Source organism: Aulonocara stuartgranti (assembly GCF_965226115.1).
Source record: "Aulonocara stuartgranti genome assembly, chromosome: 18".
Classification (NCBI taxonomy): Eukaryota; Metazoa; Chordata; class Actinopteri; order Cichliformes; family Cichlidae; genus Aulonocara; species Aulonocara stuartgranti.
This window is the reverse complement of record NC_138954.1, coordinates 22,018,904-22,034,918: the sequence shown is the minus strand read 5'-3', so window position 1 is coordinate 22,034,918 and position 16,015 is coordinate 22,018,904. Positions and strand designations below refer to the sequence as shown.

Sequence of the window (16,015 nt, the reverse complement as noted above, 5' to 3'; positions counted from 1 at the left end):
ATGAGTTAGATATGGTGAGAAAATGCTTACTCTGTTTAGCCTTTAGCCCAGAAACTGAAGGAGGACTTTTGCTCAGCTGGTTAGTTATACCAATGACATCAATCAAATCCGAACAGCTCATGTTTACATTTGGAGGGGCTCATGCAAACAAAAATAGTACATAACACTAAAAGTTCAGTGTATCAACATTACTCTTTGGACAGAGTCAGATTAGCTGTTTCCAGCATCTTATTTCACCGTCTCCACTAGAGTTTGATCGTCATGGTACATATCTCAGACTTATACGTGTCTTCTTTTTTTAACCCTTGGTCAAGCTTTTCCTGCAAAGGTTTTGTGTTAAATTAAATGCAACTTATAAGTCATTTTTTGTACTCAGTGTGATGAAATGGTATACCTGTGAGCGACAGATTAAAGAGGATTAGGCAGATGAAGCAGAGGCCAACATGCCCTGATTTTTTTTCTTAGTACTGGTTGTGTGCTAAAATTATTAACCTGTCATTAACATCATTTATTTTTTTGGACTTGACAAAAGTCATTCAGAGAAACTGGAAAAATATTTCTCTCTCTCTATATATATATATACATATATAGATATATAGATAGATAGATAGATAGATAGATAGATAGATAGATAGATAGATAGATAGATAGATAGATAGATAGATAGATAGATAGATAGATAGATAGATAGATAGATAGATAGATAGATAGATAGATATATACACGTATACTGTTTATCCATACACTCAGTAGTCACTTTTAATGTTCAACTGCTTGTTAATGCAAATATCAACCCCCCCAATCACATGGCAGCAACTTAGTTCACTAAAACATGGAGACAAGCGGGATATTGTATTTGTTTTAAATGTTATGTACTTGTGTGGTACATGTATTTTTGACTTTTGCTGCCATGATGCCAGGTCTCTCTTGGGAATGAGATTTTTAATCTCAATGAGATTTTTTACCTGGATAAATAAATACTTTTTTTTTTTAAAAAAGTCAAGGTGGCCTGATAATTTCAAAGTGAACATCAGAGCACAGGTGATTTAAGAGACTTTGAATCTAGCATAGTTGTTGGGCCAGACAAGCTACACTGAGTATTTCAGAAACTGCTGATCTACTGGGATTTTCCCACACAGCCATCTCTGGTGTTTGCAGAGAATGTTCTGAAAAAGAGAAAATATCCAGTGAGCAGGAGCTCTCTGGGTGAAATGCCTTGCTGATGTAAGAGGAGAATGGCCAGACTGCTTTGAGCTGACAGGAGGGCTGCAGTAACTCAAATAACCACTCAACACAACCAAAGTTTGCAGAGGAACGACTCTGAACGCACAAGATCATTAACCTTGAAGTAGAAGTAGCAGCAGAAGACCACAGCAGGTGCCATTCATGTTAGTTAAAAACAGGAAACTGAATGTTTAAAGGGTGCAGCATACCTGAGTATTGTTGCTGCCCAGGTCCATCCCTTTATGACCACATTGTACCAATGGCTCAAACTGGTTTCTTGAGCAGGACAGTGAGTTCACTGCACTCAAATAGCCTCCACAGTCACCAGATCTCAATCCAATAGAGCAGCTTTGAAAGGTGATGGAACAGAAGATTCACATCATGAATCTGCAGCAACTGTGTGATGCTAGCATGTCAGTAACCACCAACATCTCTGAGGAATGTTTCCAGCACTTTGTTGAATCTGTGCAATGAAGAATTAAAGCCGCTGTGAGGGAAAAAGGGGGTACAAACCAATACCAGAGGGGTGGAACTAATAAAGTGTACATATATTTTTTGATGGTGGCCACGGCAACTGTCATCTTTGTGAAAAGCCTCCATGAAATTGTAGTTCTACCATACTTGTGAGGACCGACGGTGACTTAAGCAGACAAAATGCCTGTCCCCACGAGTTTGAAGGAATTTTTGAGACTCAAAATGTGGTTTTAGTGTCAGGGTTACAACTAGGTTATGGTTAGGTTTAGGCTAAGGGTTATGGTTAGGCATTCATTTTTGATGGTTAGGGTTTGGGGAAGCCGCTAGGGGGAAGCATTATCGCAATTAGATGTCCTCACTAAGATATGAAAATGTGTTGTGTGTGTGTGTGTGTGTGTGTGTGTGTGTGTGTGTGTGTGTGTGTGTGTGTGTGTGTGTGTGTGTGTGTGTGTGTGTGTGTGTGTGTGTGTGTGTGTAAGGGAAATAAGTTGAGTCAGGAGCCCACTTTAGTCCTTTTAACAACACCACGTGAGGGAAAGTTCCTGTTACACTGGCTTCAAAATACTTCCTCTTGAGTGGCTTTCAGCATAATTAGATGTCATAGCTACTTGTTCAGTAATACAACTTCTTTTAGTAGGCTATAATATTATTGCATTCCTTGTACTCGGCTCAGTAAGGCTGTACAAAACAAAAACACCTGCGATATAATCCCATCTTTCCCTCTCCTCTCCCACGAAACAAACACCACCAACTAATTTCGAGTTAATTTAGAGCTCAGACAGCAAATTTAGCTCTTCATGTGTATATTGCTATAACTGGCTTAATGAGTACTTCAAATCAAATCTGAAATATCCCACAGCAAACCTGTGATGGTGTTTGGTCAAACTAACTGCAATGAGTAAATCAGATGATTTCACACCAGACACAGTGATTACTGACTTACTGTCACTAAAGTAAGCAGACCACTGTACTGCAAAGCTGAAGGAAACGGAGGATAATGGGAAAGAGACGCCTCTGTGATGTGGGTACTGGAAGGGATGGGTGCACACACAGCTGTAATTACAGAGTTGAAAGTATACACCCCGTTTCTGTCAGTTAGCATGACTGTCACTGTTATTACCCAGTCGCCTCTGTACTCTGTAATGCAGCCGAGCTCTATAAGCACTCTTGCATGGAAATTAACTTAGTGGCTGATAAAGCAGAGTAAAGCTCACGCTAAATATAACCTGAGTTCAATACAGGGGTGGAAGTTGGGTGTACTGCTAAAACAACCTATGTTCCCTGAGGTAGTACAAGTTTGACTGAATCCAATTATTAGCTGGTGGATGTCATTCAGAGTTACAGAGTGTTCTCAACGCCCTCCATGGGTCCTGCCTGTGGGCTCCACACCACCAGAGCCACTGTAGGGTGTGAGCCATGATGGATGGCCTGGCTGCAACACAATGGCTAATGTTACAAGTTGTCAGCCACTCAATAGGGGGTGGTCTCAGGTGGCCATATGTAGCCCATGCCAGAGCGGCCCTTTCGTTTGAGAGTGACGGCTCTCTGGAGACCGGCTGTCTTTGATTATACAGCAGGAGAGAACACTGGAGGAGTCAGTGTCCTGTCAGGCCCAGACTCATCATCATGGACTTCAAACTCTGCAGCGTGTACTGAGCACGATTGCCTTTTGTGCAGCCTATAAGTTTAGAAAAGTTGAAATACTTTTGAACTTGTGTTGCTGTTGCATCTGTGGTGCTTCTTAGTTGTCATTGTTAGATACGCGCTTTACATTTTACATAGCAGCTGCATGTTGGTGCACTAATTTGAAGGATCTCTTGGATATTCTGTTGGTGAGTTCTTTAGGCCTTTAACCTCTTTCACCCTGGAGGTCCGTGTCTTCCAAAGTACCATAGTACATTTACTGAGCAGGCCCCTGTTCCTGCTATGATTAAAATGGATGTACTATTTGTTGTGGTTCATTTGCGTTGTATCAAAGTTGGTCGAGTGCAGTCGACAACTTTTACAACAGGTCCAAAATCATCTGTGTCACTGACACAGTTTTATTGCCGTTATGTACTCTCTAATTTATGATGTTATCAATATTTGATAGACATTTTTAAATCTCACTGTGGGCCGATATGAACAAAAGTCGTTAGTTTTTTATTTTGTGAGTCCAAAACAGCATTTTCAAATTTCTTATTTTGATTTACCAGGAATGTCCAGTTATGTAAAACAAAGAGATTAGCCATAAGTCATGTGAGCAACAGAAGTAGTGAATATTTGGTACTTACAGCTAACCAAAAGATTTCATCTGTTGTCATTAAGTTGCTGATTTAATTTTCTGTGGCTCGACAAATGGAGCTAATCATTTCAGATCCAATAAATCGTCGCAATTTCAATTTGACTGTCTTATTCCTATTCTCTGCACACTGCCTTTCACCCTCTGACATGACAGCTGTTGATAGGCTCCAACCCTGAATTGGACAAGTGATTAAGAAACTAGATGGAAGGATGGATGGATAAATTCAAAGAAGCAGGGGTGTTTGTTATACTGGTACTGTGGTGTGTATTTCAGTGTAGGGCATAGAGCTGATACAGTCAAGGCAATGCATGATGGATTTTTAATCATCTATAACATCAAAGGCTTAGTTTTGATATAGTCAGCCTCGGGGGTGAGCGAACACACCTCCACTCATTACAGTCTCTAAATTTCTGCATATAAATATGTGTACCTACATTTATTTAGAGGAGCAACTTTTCGGTGACCCAGCTCTACAAAATAACATCAGTAAAACTGCAGTAGGTTTCAGTCTGACACATCAAACAAAAAGTGAATCCTTTTCATCTCAGCAATATGGCAAAGAGGATGTTTACCCTCATCATCCCATTAACTTGTTCCAACCAGAATTACTCTTGTACAGCACTAAAAACAAGAGTCCCTCCTCTCATCCAGGAAATACTTCAAATCTGAATTTACAAGCCGTCGTGGCTGACCCAGACGGTGTCTGGGAGCAGGACCCAATCTGTTTAAAACCCCATTTGGACCTGTGCCTCGTGTCTGGGTTTGGTGTGGTCTCCTCTTGCTCAGTAAAAGGCTGGTTTGACAGACAGACCTATAAACAAACAGCTTTTATCTCTCTGAGAGAGACATGGCAACAAAGAGCCCAGCTGCCTGGCCATATTTCCCCCATCCCTCTATTTTCCCCTTTTATCTTTCCTGTCATCGCCCCACCGTGCTGAAGAGGAGGCACGGAGGGATGTAGAGGTGCACTTAAATCTCACAGGTTTGTTTTTAACAGCCTCTTTGTTGGTAAGCTATAACTGTTTTCTGCCAATGACAAGGTTGTGATATGAGTAATATCCTTGATTTTCTTGAAAGGCGAACACACTTTTCCTCCTGAATCATACACAGCAGTGATCACTAAGCTTAATAATGATTTTCTGCCCTGGTATCAGTAATATTAATTAATTTTAATATTATAAATTATTGAATCATACACGGTTATTTGTAAAGTAGTTTGGTCACGATTAAGATCTGTTTAATGTTCATGTCTTAATATTTTTTGTGCTCACATCATTTAAAAAGATTAACCAATAAAAACAAGCTACTGAGGCAGCACAACAGAGATATTGTCATTTTGCTTGCATGCCTCCTTCCTGCTGCCCATATTACCCACACTGGAGAATCAGCTGTGTTATGCTGGTGGAGCCTGATGTAGCTTTGAGCTGAGGAGTGGGCGACAGATGATATCTGGTAACTTCAAGTGCCATCACTTGACATTTATCACACTTCACACGGCTTTGTGAAGTGACAAAGGGCACTGTGCAACTTTCTTTAACATATTTAGCAAGGTCCTGTAAACACAAGTGGAAAATTGGTGGTGTTCCTCTCTAAAGTATTAAAAATCTCTGAGGCCAATTTGAGGCTTCCCTTCTCCAAATAACCTTTCTAAAGCACCGGGGTTTCCTGCGCAGTGAAAGACAAGAAAGAGCTTATCATGGTCACAAAATATTGACTGAGATTTTGCCAATATTTTCTGATGACAGCGAGACGCTTCGATCAATACCTTGTGACCACAGTTAGTTCTTGTTCACTCGGGTTACAAGAAGCAAGCCCAGTTCTGGTCTGATATGTGCAGTCCTACGTGCCTAGTCATGATTCCCTCATACGTACCTCCATCTTGTTGAGGGACACCCAGCAGTCCGATGGGAACTCCTGCAGCATGGGGACCAGGAACTGTAGGCAGCCATCCCAGTGACACAACAACAGCATCATACCGATCAGGTTAAAGATCCGCATCACCGCGCTGGCTAGGTCATAGGTCATATGAAAGATCTGGAGACAGCAAGGCAAGGAGAGGAGTTTATATGTAAGATTATATTGGAACATGAACGCAGTAATTATGGCTTTCTTGACAGTGTCGTAAGTTTTATCTGATGAGACTTCGGCGCTATGTGTTCTCCAGCTGCCTGCATTTCAACCAGTCGAAATGATTTCCCCCTACCTCCAATTCATAATTGCTTTACTCTGATCTTAATGGAAAACATCATGAGGACAAGGAAAGGGGAACTTATAAGGACTTCGTAAAAGAAAAACTTGGTAGTGCTGCACTCTTGAACAAATGACTGCAATGTTGAAACTACAATGCCCAGATGGGCTACAAAATGCCTATCGGACATCATTCCAGCGTGCTGTTTCAGGCAGTTCGTATATATGACAATTTTAATTTTTAAAATCGTGGATGTTAAAAAAAAAAAGCTGAAAACAGAAGGATACATACAGCTAATACAAAGTGAATTGTAGTAAACTTTAAACATGTTTTCGATTAAGCTTTTCCTTTATATGTAAATCTTCACACAAGGGAAAATCTCAATAAGTAGCAAATTTGATCTTTTTTCTTTTCATAAAAGATGCTTCAGTGTATCATGTGGTCTTATTATGGCTGCCGTGCGGATGCGTCCTGGTCACTTCACACATTCAGGAATGGTCCTGAGCAGATTTGATTACCTGACCCACCACCCTTTGTGCTACTTCCTTTTTATTTGTTTTCACTTTCTCCCTTTGTTTTCTGTCCACAGTTGTTAGTGTCTGATTCATCCCACTGAACCTTATTAACCTCCTCCTCGCCGTGTCTTTATTCTGTGTGTCTTCTTTCACTCTGTGTCACAGAGTCAACACAGCTTCCTTTTGTTCTGCAGCCTCTTCATTCTCCATGTTGGTATTCATAACCCCGGCCAGTTTGTCTTCTTGTGTGTGTGTTGTGTGTGTGTGTATCAGTAACCGTGTCCACTTTTGAACCTCAATCTTGACCATGTCAACTGCCCCTCTGCTAAGAATCTACTATAAATTCATTTCCTATTGGGAAGCTGCCTTCCTGCTCAGCTTCACACTCTTCTTTGGATTCCACCAAGTTTAATCAATGAGTAGGGGAGACAGCTTCCCATCAGTTTCAAACCAAACACAGCAGGAGCGAGCAGCGCATTCGTTACACCGAGATATGTGACATCAATCTGAGGCGCCAGCACGCATGGGGCCCAGCCCATATACAAAACACTCACGCAAGCCGGCGGGCACAAAAGATACACTAACAGCGGAGACAGACGTGCCATCACATGCACACAGCGTGATGGACAGGGACCATCATGAGCCTTAACAACTGATAGTCTGTGTCGTCTCGCACATCAATCATCCTCCATCACTGGACAGTCACTTAGGCCAATCATCTATCACTTGCCTGACCTCAAGAATCAAAACTGTGATGCTGCTTAGCATCTAATAGCTGCTTAAAAGCACTAATAATAGGTATGAGATCTTAATGTGCAGAAGTGACAGTACGTTTCATTATAAAACACGTAGAATGGTCTGATTAGTCTACTATGAAGGAACAGGAAATGGGTCATTTCTTACTCAGTGCAACTGAGGGAGAAGTGATACTCTATGACTGGAGTGATGAGGAATGAGACTGGACATGAATCACATGTGCTGATCTTTCTAAATGCAGCTTTAACCTTTATGAGGTTTTCACTGTCACTTTTTATCAATCAGCGACTCACAAAATAGAGCAGTTGGTCATCATTTTTGCAAGGAGGATGGATGACAGAAAGCCGACTTACACGGTCATGTTGTGCTGGCTCACTGAGGTGTTCAGAACCGCGGACAGCACCGAGAACGTTACAGGAACTAAAAACAGCTCACAGCTTCAACTCTTGGATTTTCAAAATAAACTGGAAACAGGCATTTGAAATGGGCATCTCCCGCATGTGCCAGTGTTTCGCTCTCCACTACATCGCCGCTCTTATTCTTCGCACGTGCAAGTATTACTTCCCATCATGCACCACTCTATGTGCATATCACATAATATCTTCAGAAATCCAATTATCCAAAGGTCAAGTGAGCAACCAAGCCCCACTGTGCTGCTCACTACTGCAAAATGCCAGCACCAGGCTGCCAATACTCGCATAAATAAAAAGCAGAGCGATCTTATGACACTGTTGGACCTCCTGTCTCCCAGGCTATTCCTCTTAAAGCAGAGGAGGAGAGTCTGGTGAGGGGCTGGGGCAGGGGCCCACAAAGGTGTATCCCTCTCATGGAGTAAATAATAGCTGAGTGGCCAGGAAGTTCAGGACTGGTGCTTTGGGTTTTGTCTTCAAGAAGCATCCTAGCAACAGCACCCATCCTCACATGCAGAGTCTACCAGTCAGGTCTGTGCAGACCTGCCATCTCACCTAACTCTAATCACTTTAAATGAATAATTAGTCACATAATCACAGTCGATAGCCCCCCTACTGCTGCTTATGATAATCGCTGTCTCTACTTCACCTGCTCTTCCTCCGGTCTCTTAATTGATTAACTATGTTTGCCCTGGTAATAGGTTGCTTATTAAGTGCCACCTGTGGGACTGCCAGGTCAGATGGAGACAGAAGGTTAGGAGGATGGTGTTACAATAACAGTAATTAGAATGCAAACTTTGTTAGCGCGCAAACATCCTGCAGACATTATATTTTTCTCACCAGGTGGCAGGTGAGAACACTGATCCTGAGCCTCCAGGTGAAGGAGAGCAGGCCAGAGAAGCAGATTGTTGGTTTGGCCATGAGCCAACATCAGCATATTGGAGGAAAATCACTGACCTTTTCTCACAGACTAAGCTAGGGGTTTCTTCTTGTGTAGCTGTGAGTTTTGAGATAATGTTTTAGCTCATGGACAGCTATGAAATGTGTGCCCTTACCTCTTCCCATTGGTGGATGTAGCGTATTAATCTGGAGAGCCTCAACAGCCTCAGGAGACTCAGGATCTTGGTAAAGCGGACGATCCTCAGGGCCCGAGCAGTCTTGTACACCTCTGAGTCGATCCCCTTCTCTACTATAAGGAATATGTAATCCACTGGGATGGAGGAGATAAAGTCTACAATGAACCAAGTTTTTAAGTACTTCTTCTTAATGGTTTTAGGGTCCAAAATGATGTCTGAGTTGTCCTCGATGATGATTCCAGTGCGAAAATTAAGCACAAGGTCCATGAGGAAGAAGGTATCGGACACCACGTTGAAGATGATCCAGGGCGTCGTGGTCTCGTCCTTGAAGAAGGTGATGCCCACGGGGATGATGATCAGATTGCCCACCATGAAAAGCAGCATTGTAAAATCCCAGTAGAACCTATCAGGCGTGTGTGTGAAGTGGAAGTGGATGTGTGTGCGTGACAGTGCATTTTAGATGGGTGTGTGCACAGAGTACAGGAGGGGAAAAGAGGGGAAAGGGGAAGAAAAGACAAAAATAGAGTCAGATGAGAAGAGGGATTTGCTGTGGAAACGCAATAGGCACAAGAGACTGCCTGGCTCAAAATGGAAAAGTGTAAACAAAGTGCAGCCAAAGTGGTATTTTTTACCAGCATGAGCATGCAGAGAATAATGGGGGGGGATACTTACTTTTTCCGATACTGATGTGAATTATAATCAGCATTAAACCGATTTCTTTACACATTTTAGATTTTTGTAACAAAGCAAAAGGAATCTAATGATTATCACTGTTTGTGTGAGTAAGGACATGTAGCACTGCTGTTCCTGTAATAACTCAAAAATTTAAATGCAAATGTTTAAATGATGGGTTAAACCATGGAAGGCCTTTTCATCTTCGTTTCTGAACCACTGGGTTTTATTTTGGCTTTGCCTCTTAATAATAATAATAATACATTTTATTTATGAAGCACCTTTCAAGACACCCAAGGACACTGTACAATAGATAAAAACACATAATAGAACAAAGACAATGAAGAACAATAAAACAAAAGCATAAGATAAAATTAACAAACAGTTGGTTCACAGTGAATATGCAGATTTGAACAGATGGGTTTTGAGTTGAGATTTAAACTGGGGGAGAAAACCAATGTTTCTTATATCTGGGGGTAGAGAGTTCCACAGCCTGGGAGCAGAGAAGGTTAGAGAAGGTTAGCAGAAGAAGTTCCTGAAGAACAGGGGTGATGTGCTGGTAGGAGGGGGTTCTGGTGATAATGCGAGCAGCAGTTCTGAACCAGTTGAAGCTTATGGAGGGATTTTGGGGGGGAGACCATCCAAAAGAGAATTGCAGTAGTCAATACGGTAGGTAACAAGACTGTGGACAAGAAAGGACATAGACTGGGTGGAAAGAGAAGGATGTAATCTGTTAATGTTGCATTTGGCAGGACCGTCTTCATTGTTTAGGGTCCTGCCAACACTTATACATCTGCATGTTTAAAAATCAGTATTTAGGGAATATAAATGACCAGAAAATTCCTTTTTAATTTCTTTCTGTTGTTCAGACCTCATTAAAACCGGATATGTATGAATATAAGCTGAATTTGCGACCAGCAACAAACAAGGAAATGTTTCATGTTTTTGATTTACTTTAATTTAATAACACAGATGCATGCATTTAGGATTTGAGTGAGGAAGTGCTGCATAGGAAGTAGCCTATTATTAAGATCAGCAAGTAGATATCGATTGTTTTCTCTCAGGTTTTACATCTGGAGTCTGAGAGACTGCAAACAGAGGGATTTTCTCACTATTTTTATTATTTTTTATTTCTGAATTCTGAATGATCTGTTTAAATCCATGATTGTATTCTCTTGTCACAAAAAGTCGCGCATAGATTGTGTTAAATGTGTTTTTGAGCCCTCCTGGGCCCCAACAACAGAAAATGAGGGCTCGTTTATACGAAACTCTCAACAATATTACGGTATTGATATCAAGAGGACGACAGTCTCGCTTACTTACTGCCAGTGCTGATGTGACAGGCTGGTAAATGGGACAGAGAGCAAAGTGTTGAGGTTTGATCCCGTCACGGGAAGCTCTGCAGGACAGGTGCAGCGCTGAGTCATTACACTGCGACTTATGCAACAGGAACTGACTCCCCCACCACACGACAACAACAATAACCGCCCCGATGATGATATTTGAAGCAACTTTGTTGCTTTAAGATGCATTGATTAGCATAAGTATCAGGGGAGGCCGCTAGCTTCTCGCGGAGTGGGAGTCTGCGAGCTAAACAAAGGTCTACAAAGTCAAATTGCATCTCTGCTGCTGAAGTTATGTCTCATGCTTGGTATCCTGACACGGTGTTACGTGATACGAAAGGGCCAAGCGTGGATGATGAGTGATGGGGGTCTAAACGTAGCGCTCACACGCGCGAGCCGACTCCAAATGAGATGGGAGCTGTCCACTCCCTGTGGTGCTGAAACCAACCCATCCAGCCCCAGAGTCAAACCTGCTGGTTTTTTGACCCAAATTCAATCAGGCGACTCATACGTTTATAATAAAACGCTGAAAGGCAAGCCTCAATCACGAGGAGCCCTCTTCTCTGGTGCTTCCTCCAAAATATTTGAATGACAAAATAGCTGCTGGATGTCCAGCTGGGTCATCGGCGTTTGAGCCGCAATACAAAAGAGCGCATCCGTCATTATAATGCACAATCCGGGGAGTCTTACAGGCGGATATGTCTCCAGTGAGCATGCTTGAGGTTTCCGCACACTTGGCTCAAGGTGACATTCCATTACTGAGTGCATCACATACACACGCAGGCACACACACTCACACACACACACACACACACACACACATACATACATATACATCCTGTCAGCAAGCTTTTGTGGTAGAGCCTACACTGCACACCTTATCCGGATCCTCAAAGAAATAATGGCATTTTAAATGAAGGCAGCTTCAGAGCGCTGTCCCCTTTGCTAAATGAGATCGCACTGCAACGAAAAGTCGAGGTATATTAGCAGGCCTAGCTTGTTGAGCACCCCAGACATGCTATAGTGTGGACTACAATGGGTTTGTTTACAACCTTGAAAGGACACTCTTCGCTAAAGTCGGTTTGCCTGACAACAGGTTGTTTGGCGGGGGGATTACAGGCGGTCCGATGCAATGCATCGTTTTAAATCTCTGCGGGTTCAATCATAAGGGACGGCATGAAAAAACCAGCAGCTGGCAGCCCCGAACAATAAATGCATGTGTTTCCAAGGAGTCCCAGTGGTTAGGCTACTCACTGCAAAGTAAGTTGTAGATGACAATGAGGACCCTTGCGAGCCCCTCATGTAACCAATCGCACCCACAGCTCTTACCTGAAATCGCTGTAAGGGTGGATAATCCAATTTCCAGCTGATTTTACCCTCTCCTGCTCTCTCTCCACTGCTTTTTGACTACCATACATGCGCAAGGAGAATTTGTTAACTCCAGGCTGCAGCATACTGCTAAACTGCCGCTGCATGAAGCTGGCTTGGCTTCCCCGAGGTTCTGCATCTTCGGCGGGCACAATTGCCGGGCCATCCTCCGGCTTCTGGAAAGTGACAGAGTTCCTCGGCTGCTGGGTCTGAGTCTGAGCCGGGCCGTGTAGCGAGGACGAGGCTTTCCGGCTTGGTGCGTTAGAGAAGGACACCTTGGAGTCCTTTTTCTCGGGGACTCCGCTGGACACGGGGTTTGCGCTTTCTCCTCCGTGCCCCCCGGTCAGGGATCCGCCTGGCGTGATCGAGCCGTCCATGCTGGCGGTGGTCGAGTTACAGGCTCCTCGCTTGGCGCTCCCCCCGTCCTCGGCTCTCCCCGATCCCCCGGTCTGCTTCTCCGTCTTGGAGATGATTGAGCGCAGGCTCCCGGTACCCGAGTCCCTCCTGCATTCTCCGTTTTTGTTGCATTTCATGCTGGAAATTGGAGCGACGCCGTTGCAACCATCACCCGCTGTCGCGTTTAAAACCTCTACCGCGACCGCTGATTCCGACGCCTCCACCCCAGAAGCTCTGCAGGTCTCGCCGCGTTGGGCAGCATCGCCCGGAGAGGGTGTCTCGGTAGCTCTGGAGGCAGCAGTGGGCCGTGGGGCGGCAGGAGCGTCCTCTGTGTGCGTAAGGCAGGGTTCCTTGTTGGAGTTTCTCCTGGAAGCCAAGGACGAGGCTCCCCCTCCTGGCGTAAAGTTCTTCATCCTGATACTGCCGCCTCCTCCTCCGCCTCCGCCGCTGCCGCTCCCCCCAGCTCGGCGCAACCGCGGATGCTGAAACTTGGACTCCTCTTCTCCGTCCTCGGTCTCGTCCATTACGACGTTGCTGGGCACACCGGACAGGTTAGCGCTCGCTGCCCCGGGAGAGCCAGGGTCCAGACAGTTCTGCCCGCTGTTGCTCCGCGTGCATTTGGATGAGACAGCCTTGGCTGCGCTGATGTGGCTGCATCCAGTGCCGCCCTCCGCCTTCTTTTTCATGGTGGCAGCAGACGCCGGCGAAACCTCATTCCTGTCCATGACATTGAGCATATCAAATTTTGCCTCCAATTATCTTTGAAGAAAGCCAATCAGAGATAGAGCGAGGAAGGAGAGGAGAAGAAGGGGGAGAGAGAGGGAGAGATGGGGGGGAGAGAAAGGAGAGAGGGAGGGGTGGACGTGACTTATTTGCAAACTACTGCACTTATATTTTCACTAGTCATTGTGTCAGAAATGATTAAGCATCAAATTAATTGGGTTCTTTGCGTCAAATGTCATTACACCATTAGCCTGTGCTCTTCTAAATTCAGTTCAGCCTGCATCCAGCTGAGGCCTCTCAGTCATTACCTTAAACATGAATTAAGCGTCATGTTTAAATCTAAAAAAAAAAAAAAATACCTCACATGCTGCCAATTACTGAATGTTTTTCCCTGAACGTCAATGCAAACTGAAATTAATTCATGTGTTCTGTAAGACGTTGACAATGTCAATCTTCCTTAAAGCATGTTGGTGCCTTAGCTGGTGTTTAGCACCCTCTAGTGGTCATAATTCACTTTATGATTCTGGCAAAGCTCTCAAATGTTATCCATGGCACATGTTCAAAACCAGCAACAGATCTACAGTCTGGACTCATTTCTCTACAAAAACAAAGTGCATTGAAGATCCCGAGGGGACATGCTGAAACTCACAATATTGATTTTTGTCCTAAAAGCTTTTTCTTCTTATTCATTCAACTTATTTATTGCTACACATTTGAGTCTAGTAAAAAATATCCAAAATATGAATGGGTCCAGTATAAAGCTTCTTACATTCAAAACATACAATCCATCATTCTCTTCTGCCATAGAGCAAGAGGCAGGCTACACCCTGGACAGGTCACTAGTCTGTCACAGGGGTAACACAGAGAGAAGACAACCATTCACATTCAATTTTCACACCTATTTAGAATCACCAATTAACCTAACCCCACTAACTGATTGTCTTTGGATTGTGGGAGGAAGCCGGGGTACCCAGAGAGAACCCACGCAGACACGGGGGGAACTCCACACAGAAAGTCTCTGGATACAAGCTGGATTCCAACCCAGGACTTTTTAGCTGTGAGGTGCTAACCACTGCCAAGTATACAGCTCATGAAACAAAAACTTCTGTTCTGGTGCTGTCCACATTTGGCCCTTTTTTTTGTTGTTGTTTTTAAATGCTTACTCTTATATGAAAAGGAAATACCAAGGAATAATCAATTATTCCTGTCCTTCTCCAACACCTGACCCACAAAAACAGAACAACTTAACACTCAGAAGTGGAGTCAGCTACTGCATAATCTGGCAGAGACTACCTGTGACAAAGGTCGGCAAGAATACACAGCAGATGTCATGTACTGCAACGACTGTGTTGTGGTTTCACCTGCAAAGTATGAGCACAACACCAGCTGCTTCCACATAGTGAACAAGTAAATATCCACTGGCATCACCACGTTCCAGACTAGCAGATAGTCTGAACCCACATGTAACACCAGCCAAAGCCACAGAGGTATAGCTTCATCTCTACAGATTTAGGCCACGATAATCGAGTGTTCTGCCACCAGAGGAGAGATAGTAGCTAGCCTCTTTTCTTTGTTCTAGTTTTGGTTGGGTGCAATTTTGGCCACATATATTTAAAAAAAATGGTTGTGGTGCTTCACAGAATCTGGCATTTACACAAGAATATACAGTAACTAATCCCACTTAGCAGATCTGATCTGCGACATCTCAGAAATTTCTTATCTTTTACTATCAGTGCTCAGAAGTCATCTCTGCCCCCCCCCCCCATGTCGTCTTTCTCTCTGTCTCCCTCTTTCTGCCGTCTTCCCCTTGCATCATTAGTCAAAAATGTGCAGCAGCACTCAGGTTCGGTTTAATTTCCTGGTAGTGGTGATGTAGTGTTCTGACATTCTCAAATGGTTTCCAGCTAATTCCAGACCAAAGGGAGGCAGGAAAATTAATGTAGGTAGCAGAAAAGAAACTCTCAACAAGTAGGTAGGTAATATGAGTGGCCCAGAAACATGTTGGTGAACACAAGGGCAGAACGCACATGCTATAAAGGTTGATCCATTAATCAAACCACATGTGTTAGCCCATATTGGGAAGACTAAGTGATGGCCTTATTTGTGTGGCCCATAAGGTAAGAACTCTAAAAACTAAAGAGGAATCACATGATCTGTAAGTCTTCCCAAAAGTTCTAAGGCTTAGTGATACAACATTTCTCCACTACAGCAGTTCTGTCGAGCTTGTGTAAATAAGTCACCAAAAGCTTTCTGTAATTGCGTTGACGTGCTGGCACCTCATTACTTTGTACCAACAACTTGGAGTCCTTTAGCAATCTTATATTCATTTACTTGAATCTGAAAACCTCACAGGGCGCTGCAGTGACTCAGACGCCACCTGATTATTAAGGGCTGCTTAATTCAATGGGAACGTCTGATGTCTTTTTCACACATTGACAGAAATCCAAGAATGGCATGTTCCTTTCAGGGAAGTAGTTCAAGGCTTGAAGGTTTTATCAGTGCAGATTTAGGTTTTATGAACACCAGGCCTCAAATGAACTTGTAATGTTGTAAATGATCTATCAGAGTCATCTTCGTGCTCTTAAT

General features: G+C 43.5%; 1 protein-coding gene across 1 annotated transcript in view; it reads right to left on the bottom strand.

The window, feature by feature from the left end:
- Positions 1-13,490, bottom strand: part of LOC309693296 (potassium/sodium hyperpolarization-activated cyclic nucleotide-gated channel 2) — a 33,501-nt gene extending 20,011 nt beyond the window's left edge. The window contains exons 1-3 of the mRNA XM_082512384.1: positions 12,272-13,490; positions 8,907-9,330; positions 5,855-6,016 (exon numbers count right to left, since the gene is read on the bottom strand). Of these exons, the coding sequence (XP_082368510.1) occupies positions 5,855-6,016; positions 8,907-9,330; positions 12,272-13,443 (1,758 nt within the window). The 5' untranslated portion in view covers positions 13,444-13,490. The remainder of the gene's footprint in view (positions 1-5,854; positions 6,017-8,906; positions 9,331-12,271) is intronic.
- Positions 13,491-16,015: the final 2,525 nt, after the last annotated feature.